We start from the raw sequence: 20273 nt of genomic DNA on the forward strand, positions 1-20273 counted from the left end.
TGACAACGAATTAACGAGACATTTATATATCTGTGCGTGTTTTTTTTCCAGCTTTCATTGACCGAATAATGTGATCAAGTTTCATAATCCAAACTGTATCTGCACTGTTGGATCAGGGCATAATAGTGGGAGGGATCCTCAGCCAAGATTTATCTCCTGCACTTTTTAAAACTTTTAGAGCAATAGTGGCCGAGGATGATCTTAAAACACCTATTTACGTCCATCAGATTAGACCAAAACCATTTGTTTTTGTAAAATAAATCTATCTTACAAAAACAAATGTGTTTTTACTGATCTGACGGTTCTGCATGGCTCTTTTCCAGCGGTCGACGACTCCTATTCCTTTGAAAACGCAAAACATAAATCGTGACTGATAATGAACCCTCATTTCCTGCTCCGATCCGACGTCCCAGAGCATTTCTTGCACTTAATGCCCACCTCCGTTACAAACCCATTAATCGGTGAATACTCCTTTCACTTAATCCCCTCTTTCTTCTCTTCCGTTACGAAACCATTATCACTAAACCCTCCTTTCATTTTATCCGTCTTCCGTTACAGAAATAAATACTCTCTTCCGTTGAACAAATAAATTAGGGCTTTTCTTCTGATTGAAAGGGAAGAGAAGCTACAAATTGATAAATGGCTGATCGAAAACAAAATGTCGATTGGAGATTCTGAGTACAACACCATCTTTGGTTATTAGTTGTGCTATTTTTATAGCCGATTGGAGATTCTGAGTACAACACCATCTTTGGTTATTAGTTGTGCTATATTTATAGCCGATTGGAGATTCTGAGTACAACCAGTGTCACTATTCTCTTCTACTTTTATCTGATGAAGAAGCTGACAAAATTGTTTCCGTGATGGATTAGTTAGTGAAGATCAAGAGAAAAAGTCTCTGAAAGCATTCGTAAAGGTATGTGTATGCGCATTTTCATTATCGTTGTTGTTTCTTTATCTTTTTTTACATACAATTTATTAAATTGTTTTTGTTAGTTTCACAAGAGCGTTCATAATACAGACCAAATTATGAAATTTGATTAATGATCTTTTGTTCTTCGCTGTGATCTCCGTCATCTCAGGCATCAAAGGTTTACCGAACCTCCTTTGCTGGGATGGATGTTGAATATGCTGACCATCTGATAGAGATACGGTCGCAATGAAACAGCTATGGAATTTTTTACCGAACCTCATTGCGATCATAAAATTAAATAATCTCTTTAATTTTCAAAGATCGGCAATCTCTTCAATTATATAAATTGTTATGTTGGTATTTTAGTTGGACAAAAACCATTTGCTTTAGCAATCCTCTGATGTAAGTATTTGACAAATACTGTATTTTGAATTACTAACCTGCTAAATTGGTTACTACTGTATATAACTCAAAAGAGGATGGGAACAGATCGCAGGGGCTTATATTAGGGGCTCTTCCCTATGCAGCTGTATGAAAGTGCTTAGATTGACTCAAAATATGGGGCCAGAAAATGTGGAATTTGCGGAGTTCTTGCTAAAGGTATGAAGATTGTGTTCTGCATTTTTATATACCAGAATCATTGCATAGAAATTGGGAGATCATTCAATTATTTGATACTGAGCATAATTCACTCACAGAAAAATCCATATGATATTGAACATACTCATCCTTCACTAGCTTAGTATACTAATCCATAAGGGCCTTCTGACACTTGCCTGTAAATAAATGCTATGTCGAAACTCTATGGATTAGCATAAGCAATTTAGTATACTATTAAACATCATTTGAACTTGATGCACCACCTAATCTTTCCCAGCATACTCTCATCAGTTTAATTACCACCGAAGTTCCCTAAGCAACCTGTTGCTATTAATCTCATAAATTTTGAAAACAAAACTCTTGATATAGGATGTTGTAATTGTGTATTTCAGATTATTCTTAGTCACACGTTTGGCATTTTTGTTTGTTATTCTTTGTTGTGATCTTTTTTCATTATCCTTTGTTGTTATTTTAAAATTGCGGCCTCTTCCAATGTTAGTAGGCTTGAGCCGCTTGACTACTTCACTTCGGATTTTAGGTTGGGTTGTCGCAGCATCCATGAGCAGATACAATGGTTGCGAGAAACATAAAAAGAATCACTACATTACATTTTCAGCTGAATTAAATTTGAAATATTCTCAATCCTTTTCTCTCATTGAAACTTTATGGAATGCAAAATGTACCCAAAATAGATGACGGCCAAGGTGAAAAGTCTACCTGTAGTATAGATTGCATATCATGTGAACTCGAACTTAAACACCATTAGTGGGAAATCGCAATCACCTCAAATATAAATACCGAAAATCTTATCAGTGAAGGATAATATATTCACAGGAATAGTTTCACATTATTGATGAGTTTCACCCAAGGGGTGTCGGCATTTTTCCAATTTTTTATCTGATTGTGATTTTTATTTCATTCACGTATATGCATCGCCGAAACATGTTTTTTAGCTCTTCCTTACAGCGATACTTCTGCAAGATTAACTTTGCAGCATTTTTGTTTCAGTTAGCAACCTTGCTTGGTTTCAAGAATGTAAGTCACAACTGATCGTTCTTGATTATATGAGGAACCAAATATGAAATGTTCTTAGCTTTAGATCTTAGATACATTGTTACTCTACAGATATTAGTTTACCTTGCGGGTATCTGTGGATTGAGTATACAATCGTTCTCAATCAGGTCAGACACATAATATTTTGCTACTCTTTGCTGCAGCCTTTTACCTTCCCTACGTTGGTGCTATTACAATCATGCCCGATATTCAAAAGATACTGTAGGACACGTTAATTTTTCAGCTGCGTATTTTCGTATACCTAGACCTTTTGGGTAGCTGATGCAGTTAAAAGTTTGACTGCTACGGATATTCATTGGACACATGGACACCAGCGGGGTTGGCCGGCGAGAAAGCATATTCGGAATGTTTCTCCATGATTAATATGCGATTTGATGGTTACATGATTGTATAATGACCTTATTAAATAAGTAGGTAACAACTGTTTTTGCTTGGAAGTTCACACTATCCAACTGCTACAAATCTATACTTTACCTTGATTCACCCGCAATACTAGAAATCAGAGAGGCGTGACTTATACCATATTAATTTTTGCTTTTATAATGTTACATTCAATCCCAGTAACAAACTAATTTGTGACTGCAGATGCTGTCGAATTACCGACTGCAACCCCGGGTCCCAACCCAACAAGGGAAAGGGCCTGTAGGCATTTTGGGTTCCTAGAGCGTCTTTTGCCAAAATGAAAATTCAGGTACCCGGTAATGTTGCAAGTCGGTGTTGTTACATCCAGCTTTTGTTGAATGATTTCTGTGTCGAGTGTTCTATCCGTGTAAATAGGGAAATATTTTGCAAGGCTACCCCTACCAAAATATCGATGTGCGAGGCTTCCCCTACCAAAATTGTTGGCCACAACAGATATTATCATGTATTGCAGAGACTGTAGTAAGAAAGTTGTGGGTGATGACGGAGACCATTGGTGTACCAAATTTGTAATAGAAGTTGGAGGTCTCAGGTAATGCAGTTGTAACTTTAATTACATTTCAGTTTTATATCTACATATTTATCCATACTAATGTACTTGCACATAAAAGGAACAAAACTCTGCCGCCTGTTGCACTTTGAAGTTGAATATTAAACAGCATCCGACTTGCACATGGTGGAGAGGTAAAAAAAGTTTGAGACATCTTCGTGGTTTTAACCGTCTATTATGTGACTTATTATGAAGTTCACAATGCGAGACAACACCAAGGCGAAGGCTTGCATTTGAACCAATCTTGAGTCCAGCGATTGACCTCCAGATAACATTCAATGCCTTTACTATGGAGAAAAAACCAATTCAGAGCTTTGCCATCACCTGGATCCCCATGATCTAATATACAGGCTTTCAAGATTTTTTCACAATTTTTTTTAATAGTTTGGTAGTATGAAGCCGCCCCCACCCCCCACAAATTGTATTCGGGTTTATATTTAAAAACAAATGTATTTGAGTGTGAATTTCAGGTCTCTATTTCAGACAACAAATAAAAGAAAGACATTATAGGGCTCCAAAGATTTGTTTTTAAAAGATCACAAGGTGAAAAAAATCGGGACATCAAATAGCAATCAACGAAACCCATTATCCTAGCTACTAATTCTGTTAAGCGCTAGAATGTCTTCGATTAATTAGTGCTAATAATTAGATTAATTAAAACCAAGTAAGATTAGTGACTACATTATATTAATATTAATGATTTAGTTTATAATTAGTGTTTGGAAACCCAAAAAAAAAAGTGTGAAAATTGATCTTACGGTTCATATTTACGGTTGGGAGTTCATGTTTTCCCCACCTTTAGATAAAGTCAGGGTAACTTGCGGTTGGGAAAATATCTGATTTTTTTGCTGAAAATTTAATATATATGGTTAGGAAAAGGCAATAAATACGGTTGGGAAATAAAATTTTGAATCTTTTTTCAGAAAATTTAATATATGGTTAGGGAAAAGCAATAAACACTGTTGGAAAATCAATATTTCCCAAACGTTAAATACTTCATCTATTGGGAATTCATATTATCCCAATTGTTTGAATTGGTTTACGGTTGGGAGTTCATATTTTCCCAATTGTATGCAGTTCTGAAATGAATTTCTAAATCAGGGGGTGAGTTTTTCGATTCTTACCTAATTGTAGTCATTACAGGCTGAAAATCGACGATTAATCATAGTTCAAGAAGAAAGAAGATGAAGAAGAGGCGATGGAGGAGAAGAAGAGAGGAAGAATAAAAAACGATTTGTTTCTCTTTAAATTTATATTTTGGTTTGTATTTAGATTTAGATTAAATTCTAAAAGATAAAGGGTGTTTTTGTATTTTTGTTATGGATTAGGGTCCCCATATCCACACGTGGGTCATTTGAATCCATAAGAGCCCTAAAAACCAAATCCTTGGAGTCCCCTATAATATGCTTCAAACAAAAACCCAGGCATCTCAATTTCCGACAACAAACAAAATCCCGGGCCGTTACGGCACGGGTCATACCCTAGTAGCTAGAGAAGGTAAGTAAAAGAACCATTTTTCTCTCATCTTGTTTTCTCTCCTTCTCCTTCTTGTTCTTATTAGTTTTCTTATATATATTAGAACAATAAACTCCTTCATACATAGTTTCTATTTTTCTTATGTGAATTATTTGGAGAACAATATTTGGTGTGTTTTATGGAGTGGAAGAAATATATGTTGTTGTATGGTTGATTTATTGGTGAAGTATAAACTATGAGATGATAAACAATTATCAAGGTAGGTTTACTTAACCATTCTCTTGGGGTACCTTTATTCCTTTACTGATTTCAACATCCAATTTTGAATCGTGTGATATGTATATTTTGTATGAATTGAATCTATGTGATGTGCATGGAATTAAAATCTCAATATATGTTCTTTTTTGTTTTGTTTTTTTAATGATTTGTTTGTGGAAATGTTCATGAGAACTGCGTGTATGTCAAATAATTATGTGTAATGGTTTTCTAGTATTGTAAGAATGATTTTTGAATGGTGGGGCACGAACCAAGAAAACTCGTGCAACTTGTCGGAATGACCCCGATAAGCGGATTGACAGGGCACGAACTGAGGAAACTCGTGCAACTTGTCGGAATGACCCCGATAAGCTGATTGGCAAGGCACGAACTGAGAAAACTCGTGCAAATTTATAATATTGTGGAATCATGAAATAAAGTAACCTAGATAATACTAATTAAAAAATATTAGTACTGTGAATTTATTGATAAACTGATGTTGTTGTTGTTGTCGTTTCATATTATGAGTTTGTGTTCACATGATTGTTCGTTCATTTTGTCGTGATTGTTTTCTGTATCTTTTAGAGGATGGGAAGGTATGCCTTTTGACCCGTCAACTCATCCCAATTGACTTTTTTTTTTGCAGATTTTCTTAAATGGTGGATGTGGAACTTAAAATTTGATGGATTAATTGTTAATCGTGTTATTTAATGTGTAATTTGATTTTAACATTTTGTTGAGAATAATGTATTTTTTTTATAATTAAATAAACTCATGTATGAAAACAATTTCTTATACTTGGTGAAATAATTATAGGGAAATAAAACTTTTAGTCTCTTTCCGACCCGTAATCCTTCGAGTTCGGATCTCCACACGGGTTTGACCCTGATCCGGAACTCGAGGTGTTACAAGTTGGTATCAGAGCTCTAGGCTTTAGGTCTTACATGAGACTACAAAATAATAATAATAATAATAATAATAATAAAAGCCAGGTTACCAACACCTTCCATGTAATATTACTATTTTTCCTATTTTCAATAAAAGCCCTCAGAGGCACGTTTCATAATAATAATAATAATAATAATAATAATAATAATAAAATTCAATTGAATTGATATGCATGATTGTTTGACGTGATTGTTGTGTTGTTTGTTTAATTTTATTCATATGGATTCTATTGATTTATAGGAATTTGTGTTATAGTTACCTGTGTGCTAAAATGGATATTGACTTGTGAATTTTGTTGTGTACACGATTTTGATATTGTAAGTATGTTCTTAATTTCGGGACGAAATTTCTTTTAAGGCGGTAAGAATGTAATACCCGGTATTTTTAATTACCAGTTCGGGTCGGAATTTAACCAAGTTAGTTTGGATCATTATTTTCCTTACCTTAACATGGATGGGTTGCTTAGAATAGAAATCCAGGGTGGAAATAAAATCACCTTATTGACTTTAAGTAAGAAAATAAAATTAAAGGGAAAATGAAAAGAGAAATAAAATATCTAAGAATATATTTATGTGTATTTATGTTAGTATTAATTCATAGGTTTTGTATTAATAAATAATTATAATAATGTATTGAATGTGGTTGCATGTGAATATAGAAAAGTCGATTAAGGTTACAAATAAGTAATTGTATTAATTTTATAATTTGCATGGCTTTGTACATCGAGGATAATTATTTGTATGCATTAAAAGTAGATTAATTAGCATTAAGTTGTGCATGTTATATAAAGCATTAAAATTGTAAGATTTGTAGTATCTAACTCCTTTAAAATCTTAAGCTCATAAGGCTCCACGTTGAACGGTGACTCTCACCCACTCACAGAATTGCTCCGTTTCACTTTTCCTCAAAGGAGAGAAAAAAAGAGGAATTCCGACACAAATTTCGCCCACAAAACATAAAACCAAAAAAAACACATACCAAACCCTAAGAACCAGTTTTCTGTTTCGCTCACAAAACATAAAAAGAAATAAAAAAAAACCTAAGAACAAACCCTAGGATATGCTTTGTTCATGGGATAATGATGATACAAAGAAAAGAAAAACAACTAGCCAGGGGACAAAGGCTTTTATCGTTTACTGAACAAGGCGTTCTATGTGCAGATGAGATTTTCCAGACTTCAAACAACTAATGATATGCTTCCAATTCAGAGAACAATCCTACAATCTAGAAACCATAAACTTGCCAGAAGCTTAAGGCTTTCCATTCTACTTACCAAGCCATTTTATCTCCATTTGAGGACTATCAGGCAATCAACAAACCATACACACAATCATGTCCCAGAAAACCCCACAACTGCTAGACGATTTAGGAAACATCAAATTATTTCTCGCAAACATCAGCTCAAGCATGCTTTAAAACCTAGAATTCCTGCAAAAAAACAAACTGCACGTAAAACAGTGGACCAGAGATGCATGACAAACAGGAGAAGGTTGCTGAGAAGAATAAGGAGTCAAGACAAGCAGAAAGGTTCTAAAAAGAATAGGACATGTATAAACCTTACATGATTTAGGTTCATATGCAGTTTTATTATTTAGGATCCTATGTGTTTACTAACATATGCAGTTTCATGCCAGTCTCATTCCAGGACATATCTCAAAGAGCTAGGAAACAAGCAAAAACATTCGCCTCCAATTACATGAATGGTGACATGTCTCAACTAACTATATTAACATAAATTGATGTTGTCAGTTCTGTATAATTCATTAATTTCAATTGATGATGTTTCCGACATTGATTAGGTGGAAAAGAAGGCGACAATAATGAGGAACAACCTCTTGATTATGAATCAGAGGAAGAATTCCCATATACATGTAAGTGTATTCAATTGGATCTAAACAATACGTTGACCTCAAATAAAACAGTATATACTTACCATCCTTTCTGATTGTCTATGTTAACCAGTGATGCCATCCCAGAAGCATTATATTGGAGGGCCAACTGCAACATGCCCTCATTGTCAAGCAATGATGTGGGATGAGGAAAGAGACAACAAAATCCAAAAGAAACAACCACCAGAATTTTCCATTTGTTGTGGGAAAGGAGCTGTCAAATTACCTCTGCTTGAGGAGGCACCTGAATTTCTGAAAAATATGATGCAATATGTAGATGGTGGGCCGCAAGCATCAAATTTCAGACTGAACATCAGGGCATATAATTCAATGTTTGCATTTACCTCACAGGGTGCCAAAGTGTCCAAGGAACAGGACAATGGTTCAGCGCCATGGGTGTTTACAATGCATGGGCTTAATCATCACTTCATGGGGTTTTTGTTGCCACTAGATGGTAGGCCACCTGCATTCTTACAGCTGTACATTATAGACATTGAAAATGAAGTCAAAAATAGGATGAATGCTATTACCAAGAAGAAAAAAGGTGAAAAACAGGATGGAAAGTCAGGCGCTAAATCTTCAATGATGGCCATAGACGAATATGGAAAGAAAGGCACAAGGGAATTGAATGAAAACACTGTTGTTGGCTTAGTTACAATGCTGGACAGACTCAACTGGCTAAGCCAAAAATTCAGAATGTGGAGGGATAGGTACAGACCAGATGAACTAAGCGATGTTGAATTCCGTCTTATTGGTACACGAAAAAGGGATGCGAGGCAATACAATCTTCCAACTACATCTGAAATAGCTGGAATTGTAGTTGATGATCCCGATTCAGATGGAAAAAGGGACATAGTCATTCAGCTAAAAAATGGTTTACTGATAGATATATCCGAGTTGCATCCAAGTTATATGGCATTGCAGTATCCACTGTTATTTCCTTATGGTGAAGATGGTTTTCATATTGATATTCCATATGATAAGAAAATTAAAATTGTGCACGACGATGAAATATGTAATGGAAAGAAGAGAAAAAACATAACTATGAGGGAATACTATGCATTCAGATTACAACAAAGATAAGGTGAAGGTCGAACACTTCTCCGGGGAGGACGACTATTCCAGCAGTATGTGGTTGATGCTTATGCTACAATTGAGCAAAGCAGATTGCAATGGGTTAAAGGCCATCAAAAAGAAATACGTTGTGACTTATACAACGGCATAAAAGAAGCCGTAAGGGCTGGAGACATTAAACCCGGTAGCACAGGTCGAGTAATCTTACCATCATCTTTCACAGGTGGACCAAGATATATGATTCAGCATTACCAAGATGCAATAGCCTTATGCAGAGAGTTGGGTCCCCCTGACTTATTTATTACATTCACATGTAATCCAAATTGGCCGGAAATTGCAGAAGCTATCAAAATGTTCCCTGAGCAAAAACCAAGTGAGAGACCAGACATGATCAGTCGCGTATTTCACATCAAACTGAAACAGTTAATGTCAGACTTGGTTGGAAGCAGGCATTTCGGAGAAGTGCAAGGAGGTATATTTCGAAACTGAACATTTAATTCCCAAATAAATATATATACATGGCGTTAGCTACATATATTTGGAGACATGTTAACATTTTGTTTTAAATTACAGCTCTCTATAATGTTGAATTTCAAAAACGAGGTTTACCTCATGCTCATATATTGTTGTGGCTTCAACCTGAGGATAAGCCAAGATCCGCAGCACATATTGATTTAATTATATCTGCGGAGATTCCAAACCCAAATGAAAACAAGGATGGATTTGATGCAATCTGCCAGTATATGCTCCATGGTCCATGCAGACATGCAAAACCTGACTCTCCATGTATGCGCGGCAAAAAGTGCAAAAAAATTCCCAAAGAAATATAGCAACAAAACATATGTTGATGATATGGGATTCGTAATTTATAAGAGACGTCAGGCAGATTGGGGACCGGAAAAAGACGAAATCAAGTTAGATGCAGGATGGGTTATGCCATACAATCTAGACTTCATAATGATGTATGATGCACACATCAATGTGGAAATCTGCAACTATAGGGGTATGACTATTAAATATTTGTTCAAGTACATCCACAGAGGGAAGGACATGATAACTGCAATTGTTGCAGTATTTCCACCTGGTAACAAAAATTCAGGCAACCAGGGTGCAAATAACAAAAATTCAAACAACCATGGTGTTGTGGAAGAAATACAAAAGACAAGTAAGGACGAGGTCAATACATATATCGAGGGACGATACCTATCAGGATGCGAATGTATATGGAGGACACTTGGTTTTGAAATTCATTATCGAAATCCAAGTGTGGAGAGGTTGCCATTACATCTCGAAGGGGAACAGTTAGTGTACCACAATGATACCGATGATTTGAGAGATGTTCTAGACAAGGCATATCCGGATGCATCAAAATTCATTCAATGGATGCAAGCTAATAGAGATCATGAATATGCAAGACGATGGACATACGCAGAGTTTCCTAAGCATTGGAGATGGTACCAAGCGAAAAAAACATGGAAAGTAAGGCAAAGGGGCTTCAGGATTGGGCGTATCTACTATGTGCATCCAACCGCGGGTGAGAAATACTACCTGTGTATTTTATTGAATGTGCAAAAAGGCTGCCAAAACTATGATGATATTAAAACAGTGGGTGGAACGATTCATCTTACATTCAAAGCCGCCTGTTTGGCACTAGGATTGTTGGAAGATGATGGTGAATGGCACAGATCCATTCAGGAAGCAGCAGAAACACATGCAAACAAGAGGTTACGTGAATTGTTTGTTATAATCTTGTTGAACTGCAAAGTAACAGAACTCAAAAAACTATGGCATGATAATTGGGATCTTTTAGCAGAAGACATCAAGTACGAACAAATAAAGTTTTACGGAGATTCAACACGAACCCTAGCCGATGAAGTCTTGCAAAAATATACACTATAGGAAATTGAGAAGATTTTCTGGAAACATAATCGAACTTTAACGGAGGATGAGTTTTCGGATATTCCATACCCGGACATGTCTGAATTAGGCATTCCTAAAAATACCCTTATTCATGAAGAATTGAACTATGGCAGAGATATTCTACTGACAGAGGCATAGGATTTGAAGAACGGATTAAACACAAAACAGGCATGTTCTGAATATTCCTAAATGCCAGTCACACAGTCAAAGCAGGAGAACAGCAAAAAAAGTAAGTTCATAACATTATTATGTTAATGTTCCAAATATTCCTATACTTGACACTGTTGTTTTTGTTTTATGAAGGAAGTGTCAGTTCAAATGAAGATGGGACTATAAAAAAAAACCAAAGAAACAAAAACAGAGTAATATCTATTCATATGAATAAACTTCCAGTCCATGTATTATCAAATATACTAATCTATTAATGTCATTATACAGGAAACTTATTACCAGTTAGCCGGCACCTTCCGGATTTATGTCACATGGCTCCAGGAGAAATTAAAATCTCCGGAAAACTGAGGATCATGCGTACATGGGAAGAAAAAGATATAAATACTGGAAATCTTTACCATCATTACATGATTTTAATGGATCCAACTGTAAGTTTTTTGAATGTATTTTCATGATCATAATCTGGCTCTCACATTTACAGAACTGATTTATTTGATAGCAATTACAACAATCGAAATATAAACTTTATTAATATATACTTCTTTGTTGGATGAGAATATCATATTAACATATCAATATTTATCAGGGAGATCAAATCCTATGCGAGCTCACACCGACCCAGTTTGACATGCACAGAGACAAACTAATAGACCAGAACGTGATATCACTACAATTTTTCAAGATCATGGCATCATCAAAAGGTTATAGACCACTGCCTTCGGATATAAGGTTGTACTTCAACGCTTTTACAAAAGTGAAACTGAAAACTGAAGAAACTGAGGATATCCCAACCTACAGATTCATCTTCACTGACCTAGATGACATGGATCAATTACAGAAAAGATGTGGAAAAACAACCTACACTACAGGTAACATTATTATACACACATAAAATTACAACATGTATATTAATTAGTCATGGAAGGGGACCAGATCATTTATCTCTATGGAAGTTAACATGTATATTAATTAGTCATGTATTGTTTTTCTGGAAGGTGTCATTGGAAAACTGAGGAGTGTAAAAGCACCAGAGATAATTCGAAAAAGATCAGATGTAGATGCCCTCAAAACTGACATCACAATAGAAAATGAAAGGGGAGCACGAACAACAATAGCTTTGTGGGGAGATACTGCAAACCCAGTTCATAATTCAAAGACAATAACTAAAGGTCAAAATGTGATGGTGATTGTAACCGATCTAATAGTGGATAAGTTTTCAGGTAACCAAAACCAAAACATGTAAAAAAAAATATTTATAATTATTTCAGGATACCTCCTATACTAACGTACAAATTTCCTTAGATAACTATTACTTCAAGACAACAAAGTCGACCTCCGTATATGTGGATCTGGACATACAACAAGTTCATGAAATGAGATCAAAGTAAGTATAAGTGAATATAGATAAAATTATGAAAACAATGTTAAACCTAATATCATTACTACCCAGTGATAAAAAAGATTTGCAGACTCAACTCAAGTGGATGTTATTCATAACAACAAAAAGGAAATGGAGTCCATTGATGCATTACTTTTCAAAAACAGAATCATCGTAATGGAAGGGCTTCAACTGCTACAGGATTCAGCCAACAATGTAACATATGCATACATAATTGCAAGAAAAATTGGTTATCTATTTAAAACAATATCCTAACCATTAATATATATTCATGACAGGGAACAACTTTCACGATCAAGGCAACAGTGATCCGTATCGTAGAGCGATCGACTTGGTTCTACATGGCGTGTTCAAGATGTACCAAGGCACACCTCATGAAAGATGGATATCCATGGTGCAACGATTGCGCGAAAAAAATTAGAAATCCAGTTCCAAGATACAAATTGCAGCTCATGGTGACAGACAATGCCACGCCAGCTGTCATAATAGTTTCGGGACCAGCGACAGAACCACTACTCGATAATGTAAGAGTATCAAAACTAATGGAAATCAGCAGCATTGACATGAAGGCATAAAATCCATTCTCTCTTAGGTTCTAAGTAAATCGCATATACTAAATTTAATCTAACAGTTACATTGTAAAAACAGGAAAATATGGCAGAGTTTGTTCTCGAAATAGTGGATACGCTGGGAAAGTCATTTATATTTGAAGTGCACCTGAATGAGAAATCCTTTGGCTACAGTAATTTTTCGGTCAGGAAACTGTATCCGATAAATCATGACCTTGAAGCCAAATATGAACTCCGTAATATGCAGCAGGTAAAAATAATCAAACACAAAATATATTTCTAATCAGATGTAAGGGAAGAAAATAACGGATTAAATTTGGCTGCAGGCATTACCAACCAACGGAACTGCTAATATGGACGGAGATGAAAATATGAAAGAAATCATAGCATTGGCGGACTTGGCAGAAAAGGGATTACAAAGCAATGATGCCGCGGAGACTGGCAAACATGTTGATACTGAAAAGGGTGAATATATGCCGCAGAGACTGGAAAGGGAGAACTTGCCGGAAAGTGCCCAGCATGGTGACAATGAAAACTTGGAGGATGAGGCGGCATTGGCAGAATTAGAAGCCGGGGAAAAAGCATGCCAGAATGGTCAAAAGGGTGAATATATGCCGCAAAGACTGGAAACTGCCCAGCATGGTGACAATGAAAACTTGGAGATGAGGCGGCATTGGCAGAATTAGAAGCCGCGGAAAAAACAGGCCAGAATGGTCCTTAAAATCAAACACACTTTTCTTCTAAGATTTACTTATTTTAAAGACACATTTATTATGATTTCGGTACTTTCTTGGTTTTTGTTAAGTTATGCAACAATGGTTTTATTATGGTTTTGGTACTTTATTAGTTTTTGTTAAGTTATGCAACGATGGTTTTTATTATGGTTTTATGAGTTTTTAAAAACAGCTACACTATTTGTTCTGTTAAGTGTACACAATTTGTGATTCTTTGCATAGCTTTGTATAGTTTTATTATCTACAACATGGCGTAGCACGAGCGGAGCTGCCCGGGCGTAGCACGGGCATAAAATCTAGTTGGAATAGAAAAACGTAAGCAAAATTGTGAGAGAAGAAAATGCGTCACTTCAATATGAAATTAAATAACATTAATATGAAATTAATAAGAAAATTGAATAGTATTAATTAAATGATAGTATTAAATATAGATTTAAGTATTGTTTGTGTGTGTATATATATAACTAGAGAAGGTAAGTAAAAGAACCATTTTTCTCTCATCTTGTTTTCTCTCTTCTCCTTCTTGTTCTTATTAGTTTCCTTATATACATTAGAACAATAAACTCCTTCATACATAGTTTCTATTTTTCTTATGTGAATTATTTGGAGAACAATATTTGGAGTGTTTTATGGAGTGGAAGAAATATATGTTGTTGTATGGTTGATTTATTGGTGAAGTATAAACTATGAGATGATAAGCAATTATCAAGGTAGGTTTACTTCACCATTCTCTTGTGGTACCTTTATTCCTTTACTGATTTCAACATCCAATTTTGAATTGTGTGAAATGTATATTTCGTATGAATTGAATCTATGTGATGTGCATGAAATTAAAATCTCAATATATGCTCTTTTTTGTTTTGTTTTTTTAAGATTTGATTGTGGAAATGTTCATGAGAACTGCGTGTATGTCAAATAATTATGTGTAATGGTTTTCTAGTATTGTAAGAATGATTTTTGAATGGTGGGGAACGAACCAAGAAAACTCGTGCAACTTGTCGGAATGACCCCGATAAGCGGATTGACAGGGCACGACCTGAGGAAACTCGTGCAACTTGTCGGAATGACCCCGATAAGCTGATTGGCAGGGCACGAACTGAGGAAACTCGCGCAAATTTATAATATTGTGGAATCATGAAATAAAGTAACCTAAATAATACTAATTAAAAAATATTAGTACTGTGAATTTATTGATAAACTGATGTTGTTGTTGTTGTCATTTCATATTGTGAGTTTGTGTTCACATGATTGTTCGTTCATTTTGTCGTGATTGTTTTCTGTATCTTTTAGAGGATGGGAAGGTATGCTTATTGCGCCGTCAACTCGCCCCAATTGACATTTTTTTGCAGATTTTCTTAAATGGTGGATGTGGAACTTAAAATTTGATGGATTAATTGTTAATCGTGTTATTTTTGTTATTTGATGTGTAATTTGATTTTAACATTTTGTTGAGAATAATGTATTTTTTTTTATAATTAAATAAATTCTTGTATGAAAACAATTTCTTATGCTTAGTGAAATAATTATAGAGAAATAAAACTTTTAGTCTCTTTCCGACCCGTAGCCCTTCGAGTTCGGATCTCCATACGGGTTTGACCCTGGTCCGGAACTCGGGGTGTTATAGTCGAGGTGTCCTTTCTTGGAACAAGATAAAGTAGATCTGCGAAGGTATCCTCTGCTAATCAGGTTTCTTTGTACAGCAAGGGCTACACAGTTATCTTGTGTGCGACCATTGAAACCGCGACACGTGCTCCGCAGAACATTGGTATTCACGATATTGATTTTTGAGATCGTCCAAGCACTCAGGTTCACTGACTTTATTGTCTTGACTTTCTGATTGTGAAAAGAAAGAAATTTAAACTATATATACATATTGTTAAGGATATTTAAGTAGGTGATGCAGATGAGCAAGCTATAGTCTATATGGAGGCTAAAAACCCGTGTGTCGTAATTTAGCTCAAGACGGATCCAAATCGGTCTTGGAATTTTAACCAAATTCCATCGTTCAGGGCCTCAAAATGTTATTTTTGCCGTTTTAGGAAAGTTTTTGTTTTCTTAGTAACTTCTTCGTTAGGAGTCCGTTTGGGTCGTCATTTGTGGCATATAATTTTATTTAACGAATACTTCCATTATTTAAGATAACCTAAAATTTGCCAAAAATAGCAAATTGGGGTTTGAGTCGGTTTTGGGTTGTTTTCATGCTTTCTTGTTGCGCAGGTTAGGGTTAAGAGTCTGCAAATTTATTATTCGAGACAACTGAATTTGATTAATATAATTATTTTATTGAACTTTTTCAAGTTTAGTTCTGATTTCTATTTATAGTCGGGAAAACGAGGTCTAAAAATTATCTTCGTTCATAGTCGTTAGAGTCGTGCTATCACGCGAATGCGCGAGTGATAGCAAAAATGAACTCGCACTATACAACCGTTGGATAACTCTTTTACAGATAGCGTACCGCAAGATACGAATTTATGATTTTTTTATTATACTCGATGTTTATTTTAACTGTGAACGTACTTAATCTCTAGTCTTTGTATCATTAAATCCGATCAGCAAACTTCTATTCTTTTCATGGATGTCTAGTATTACGAAGTAGAACAAATTTTTGTTGTAACACAGTTAAACAAGAATTGAAGTTAATGAATGAAGAAAAGCTTATCAAGCTCGCATCATCTCAATGGGTAAATACTAACATCTAAATTAACGAATCAACACGATTAAAACTTTGGGATTAAAGAATATGAGATATTAGATAAATAAAATGGGAATTGAGTGATGGTGTTAAGTTTTACTGTTAGCACAAGTATGACTGATTTACTATGCTATGAGATGAAGTTTTTCTTCTCTCTATGAATCCATAATATCTAATTTGAGATTTGTTGAAATCAACAATGGTCCTGCCGTTCATACGGTGCACATTTTACTGCTTCATCTTTTCTGCAATACCTCTAATGATTAACCTTTCATCAACACTAACCTTTCATCAATACTGCAACAAATATATTTTGGATGATGATTTTCAGTAACAGATATATTTGGATGATGATTTTCAGTTTTGATGGAGGACTAAATCAAAAAAAGTTATATTTTTGATGGGCTTGAAAGATAAATTAAATGTTGCAAAGAATAAAATAACTCAAAATACGGATCTATATACATGCATCTCGGTAATGACACATCTAATGGCTATAGAGTGCGAGTTCATTTTTTCTATCCCAGGCACAATCGTGTGATAGCACGATACTAGTCGTTATTCCTAGGAATAATTTGAGGTTTGAACAAACTATCCTTTTTTCTTTCTTTTCAATATATCCTCTGCACTAGTGGGTCTACTTGCAATTGCATTAGGCTTTGTCCATACAGGTTGCCTGTGACATCCAAAATTTTCGAACTTCTAGTGGACACGGATTCGACCTTGTGGGTCGGGTCTGATCCAGCTATCAAGTCTGAATTTCCGGACCGCCACTCGTTTAGGACCAGATTTTCCGTTCTAACACGTTTTAACAACTAAAATCCAAACTAAAATGAAATGTAACATTACTTTTGAAATTATAAAACTATAAAGTAGCATAATAAAAGTACACAATTTAAACAAACGAACACCTCGGTGAAATTTAAAACGCGACACCCAAATCCCCGTGATACATAATTATTTCTTTTACGGCTATTGTTTCTTCATTATATGTGGAAAAGGGAGGAAAGGGGGGAGCAAACCATGTAAGATCCATTCAACTCATTAAATTCACTTCCACAAACCCAAACTCAATTTCATTCACTAGTAGCATCATGCATCAAATCCCTTTTCACAACACAAAACTTAATAAATATGCATTAAATAAAAACACATTGAGAAAAACATCACTACCTAGATTAAATGTTAAAATAAAAATCTAAAATAATTTAAAAATAATGGTCAATAATCAATACATAAAACTCATAAAAAATTAGCTTACACACAAAAAAAAACGTAATAAATTTATAACAAACACCATGATTATTAGCGTGAAAATTAAAAAGAAATCAGTATAATTTTAATGCTAAAATAGGTTTTGATTTTGATATTAGATAGAAACCCCCTACCTCAAATAGCTTTCCAAAAGGCTACACCTATTTGCCACCCTTACTTTTCCTATTTGCCACTCTCATTAATTACCACCCCCATTTATCCTATTTGCCACCCCTATACTTTTTCATATATCCTAAATGCTACACATTTGAATTCTTGTTTACACGCCACAATGGAACCACCCCAACTAATAAACTCAGAAAAAAAAAACCTAATTGCAGCAGTTCTTCTTTTCCATCTCTTCCCCCGTTCTCCTGCTCTCCTCCTCCATCTCTCCCACCGATCATTACTTTCATATTTTGTTTGATTTTTTCTTCTGATTTTTGACTTAATATTAGATGACCGCTGCCACGGTGGGACAACCGACCGAAGAAATCGGCGCGAAAGTATCATTTTTGCTGGACACATGATGAAAGTATCATTTTTCTGATGCATAAACCAAAATATGGCTGCATAACGTGTTATGCGTCCTTTGTGGTGGTTTGCATAATGGGTATGCATTCAATTTCCAAAAATTGTGCCTAAAGTGAAAGTATCACTTTTCTTGAAACAGAGGGAGTACATCGTTTTATTATTTGCAACGGAAAATAAGTCGATGCATAAACCAATGGCTACATAAAATACTATGTATCTTTTGTGGTGGTTTGCATAATGGATATACATTTAATTTTCGAAAATTGTGCCTAAAATTGATAAACACCTTCAATTTTTTCGTAAAAACCCTAAATTTGATATTGTTGTTTGTACTCATTGCGTAAATTTTTTTAGTACCATTCCAACGAGATAAAATTTGTAAAATTCTAAGGAACGGATTTTTAGATATGTTATATTAAAATTTGGTTACCAATTATACCCTTAACAAAATAGGATATCTAAGGAACTATTATGATTGGACTAAAGAGGAGGGACAAATTAGTCCTTTCATTGTTGATTGAATTTTTTTGGTTACAAACACCAAATCCAATCTTTTTGTGTCAAATTGGAAAAAAAAAAGTCATGATTCATATTGACACAAAGTCACCATATATAGAGTCTAAGTCTTCCCTCGCTTCGCTCGGTCGGCCTAATCAAATAAATGGCCCCAAAAAAAGTAGGGAACATTCAAGCAAAACCAAAATAAAAAAAAGAGGTAAAATTAAACCAAACCTAATTAACAATTCTAAAATTCAATTATTATCTCAAATTCTTAATTTGTTATCCTCAAATTAAGATTGATTGGTACTCTATACATGTCGATTCCATAGCGGTCTATTGTATGCTAGTGTCTCTTCCAAACATAAGTAAGCTTCATTGATGTTCTTGTTTCGTTTTTAGTGAAAACTCATGTTGGGTGATTTTTGTCTATTGATTTTAGACTATCCATTTGGTTTATCAGTTGTTTGATTTCAGATTAAGTTTGTGTTCAAAAGTTATTGCATGTTTTATCTAGTTTATTGACAGATTATTGCATATTTGTAGTGTTTGTTGAATTGCCTCAATGAGATTTTTTTCCTGTTAAATGTGGCATCGAAATTATGTAGGATTTAAGGGTTTCTGATTTGAAACATTTCTCTGTTTAAGTATCATTCACTAACCTCTAATATCATTTTCACCACAACTAGGTTCTCAACTCTGTGGTGTATGGTTAGAATGTGAATATTTTGATGTGTAGGAAGATCATAAACATGATGCTGCTTATCTTGAACTGTTGCAAACAAATATTTTTTTATCTGGGAAGGTGGCACCTGCAGTTATATAACCGTTAAAAATCGTTACCCCAGAGTCTCCCTCTATTGTTATTAGGCGCAACGCATTAAGCAAATCATCGACATTGCACTATGCCGGAACATTGATGCAGATGTGGTATGAAAGCTTCAAAATTACCATATAAACGAGCCACAAGCCGAATTCGGAGAGATCAATGATGGTCTATCTCAAACAGTATCAAGTCAAGGAGAGAGCAACCGACAAAATGGTGAAAACGAAGATATCGAACAAAGGAGAGCTCGAAGATCCACGAGACCACCAAAACCAGTTGAAAGAGATTCACCACGAGTTTATAAGAGGAAAAAAATACCAATTAGATTTGCAATGTTGTAATCCTTTGGGTGGCATGTCATTCTCTGAACAATTTAAAAATATGCAGATAGTCTTTTGATATGCAAAATAAAGAAAAAAATTTGCTCAGTGCGTAACCATAAGAAATTTTATGTTCTCTATTTTCATGCTTAAGTTG

At 34.9% G+C, this 20273-nt stretch overlaps 1 protein-coding gene and 1 long non-coding RNA gene across 8 annotated transcripts; both read left to right on the forward strand.

Moving 5' to 3' along the window:
- The first annotated feature begins 521 nt into the window (after positions 1–521).
- LOC113281695 lies at positions 522–4070 on the forward strand. 7 transcript variants are annotated; one of them, XR_003326333.1, is made up of 5 exons: positions 522–916; positions 1083–1315; positions 1403–1513; positions 2731–3539; positions 3619–4070. It is a non-coding gene; the product is annotated as an uncharacterized LOC113281695 (long non-coding RNA). The 7 variants fall into 7 exon arrangements; XR_003326330.1 differs by having other exon boundaries at positions 1083–3001; positions 3173–3539; XR_003326329.1 differs by having other exon boundaries at positions 1083–2997; positions 3173–3539.
- A 7905-nt stretch (positions 4071–11975) lies between these two features.
- On the forward strand, positions 11976–13944 carry LOC113279110. The gene is made up of 6 exons (XM_026527820.1): positions 11976–12159; positions 12286–12510; positions 12760–12884; positions 12968–13213; positions 13338–13508; positions 13585–13944. The coding sequence occupies exons 1-6, from the start codon at positions 11976–11978 to the stop codon at positions 13942–13944; spliced, it is 1311 nt and encodes a 436-aa protein (XP_026383605.1).
- The last annotated feature ends 6329 nt before the right edge of the window (positions 13945–20273 follow it).

This window comes from Papaver somniferum, chromosome 5, assembly GCF_003573695.1.
Source record: "Papaver somniferum cultivar HN1 chromosome 5, ASM357369v1, whole genome shotgun sequence".
In the NCBI taxonomy this organism is placed as follows: Eukaryota; Viridiplantae; Streptophyta; class Magnoliopsida; order Ranunculales; family Papaveraceae; genus Papaver; species Papaver somniferum.

Bases quoted from the DNA above. Each gene is read 5' to 3' on its own strand.
- LOC113279110 (XM_026527820.1), top strand. From the start codon at position 11,976: ATGGCATCATCAAAAGGTTATAGACCACTGCCTTCGGATATAAGGTTG. The intron at 13,214-13,337 runs GTAAGAGTATCA...TTGTAAAAACAG, and splicing joins CAGAACCACTACTCGATAAT to GAAAATATGGCAGAGTTTGT. The intron at 13,509-13,584 runs GTAAAAATAATC...ATTTGGCTGCAG, and splicing joins AACTCCGTAATATGCAGCAG to GCATTACCAACCAACGGAAC.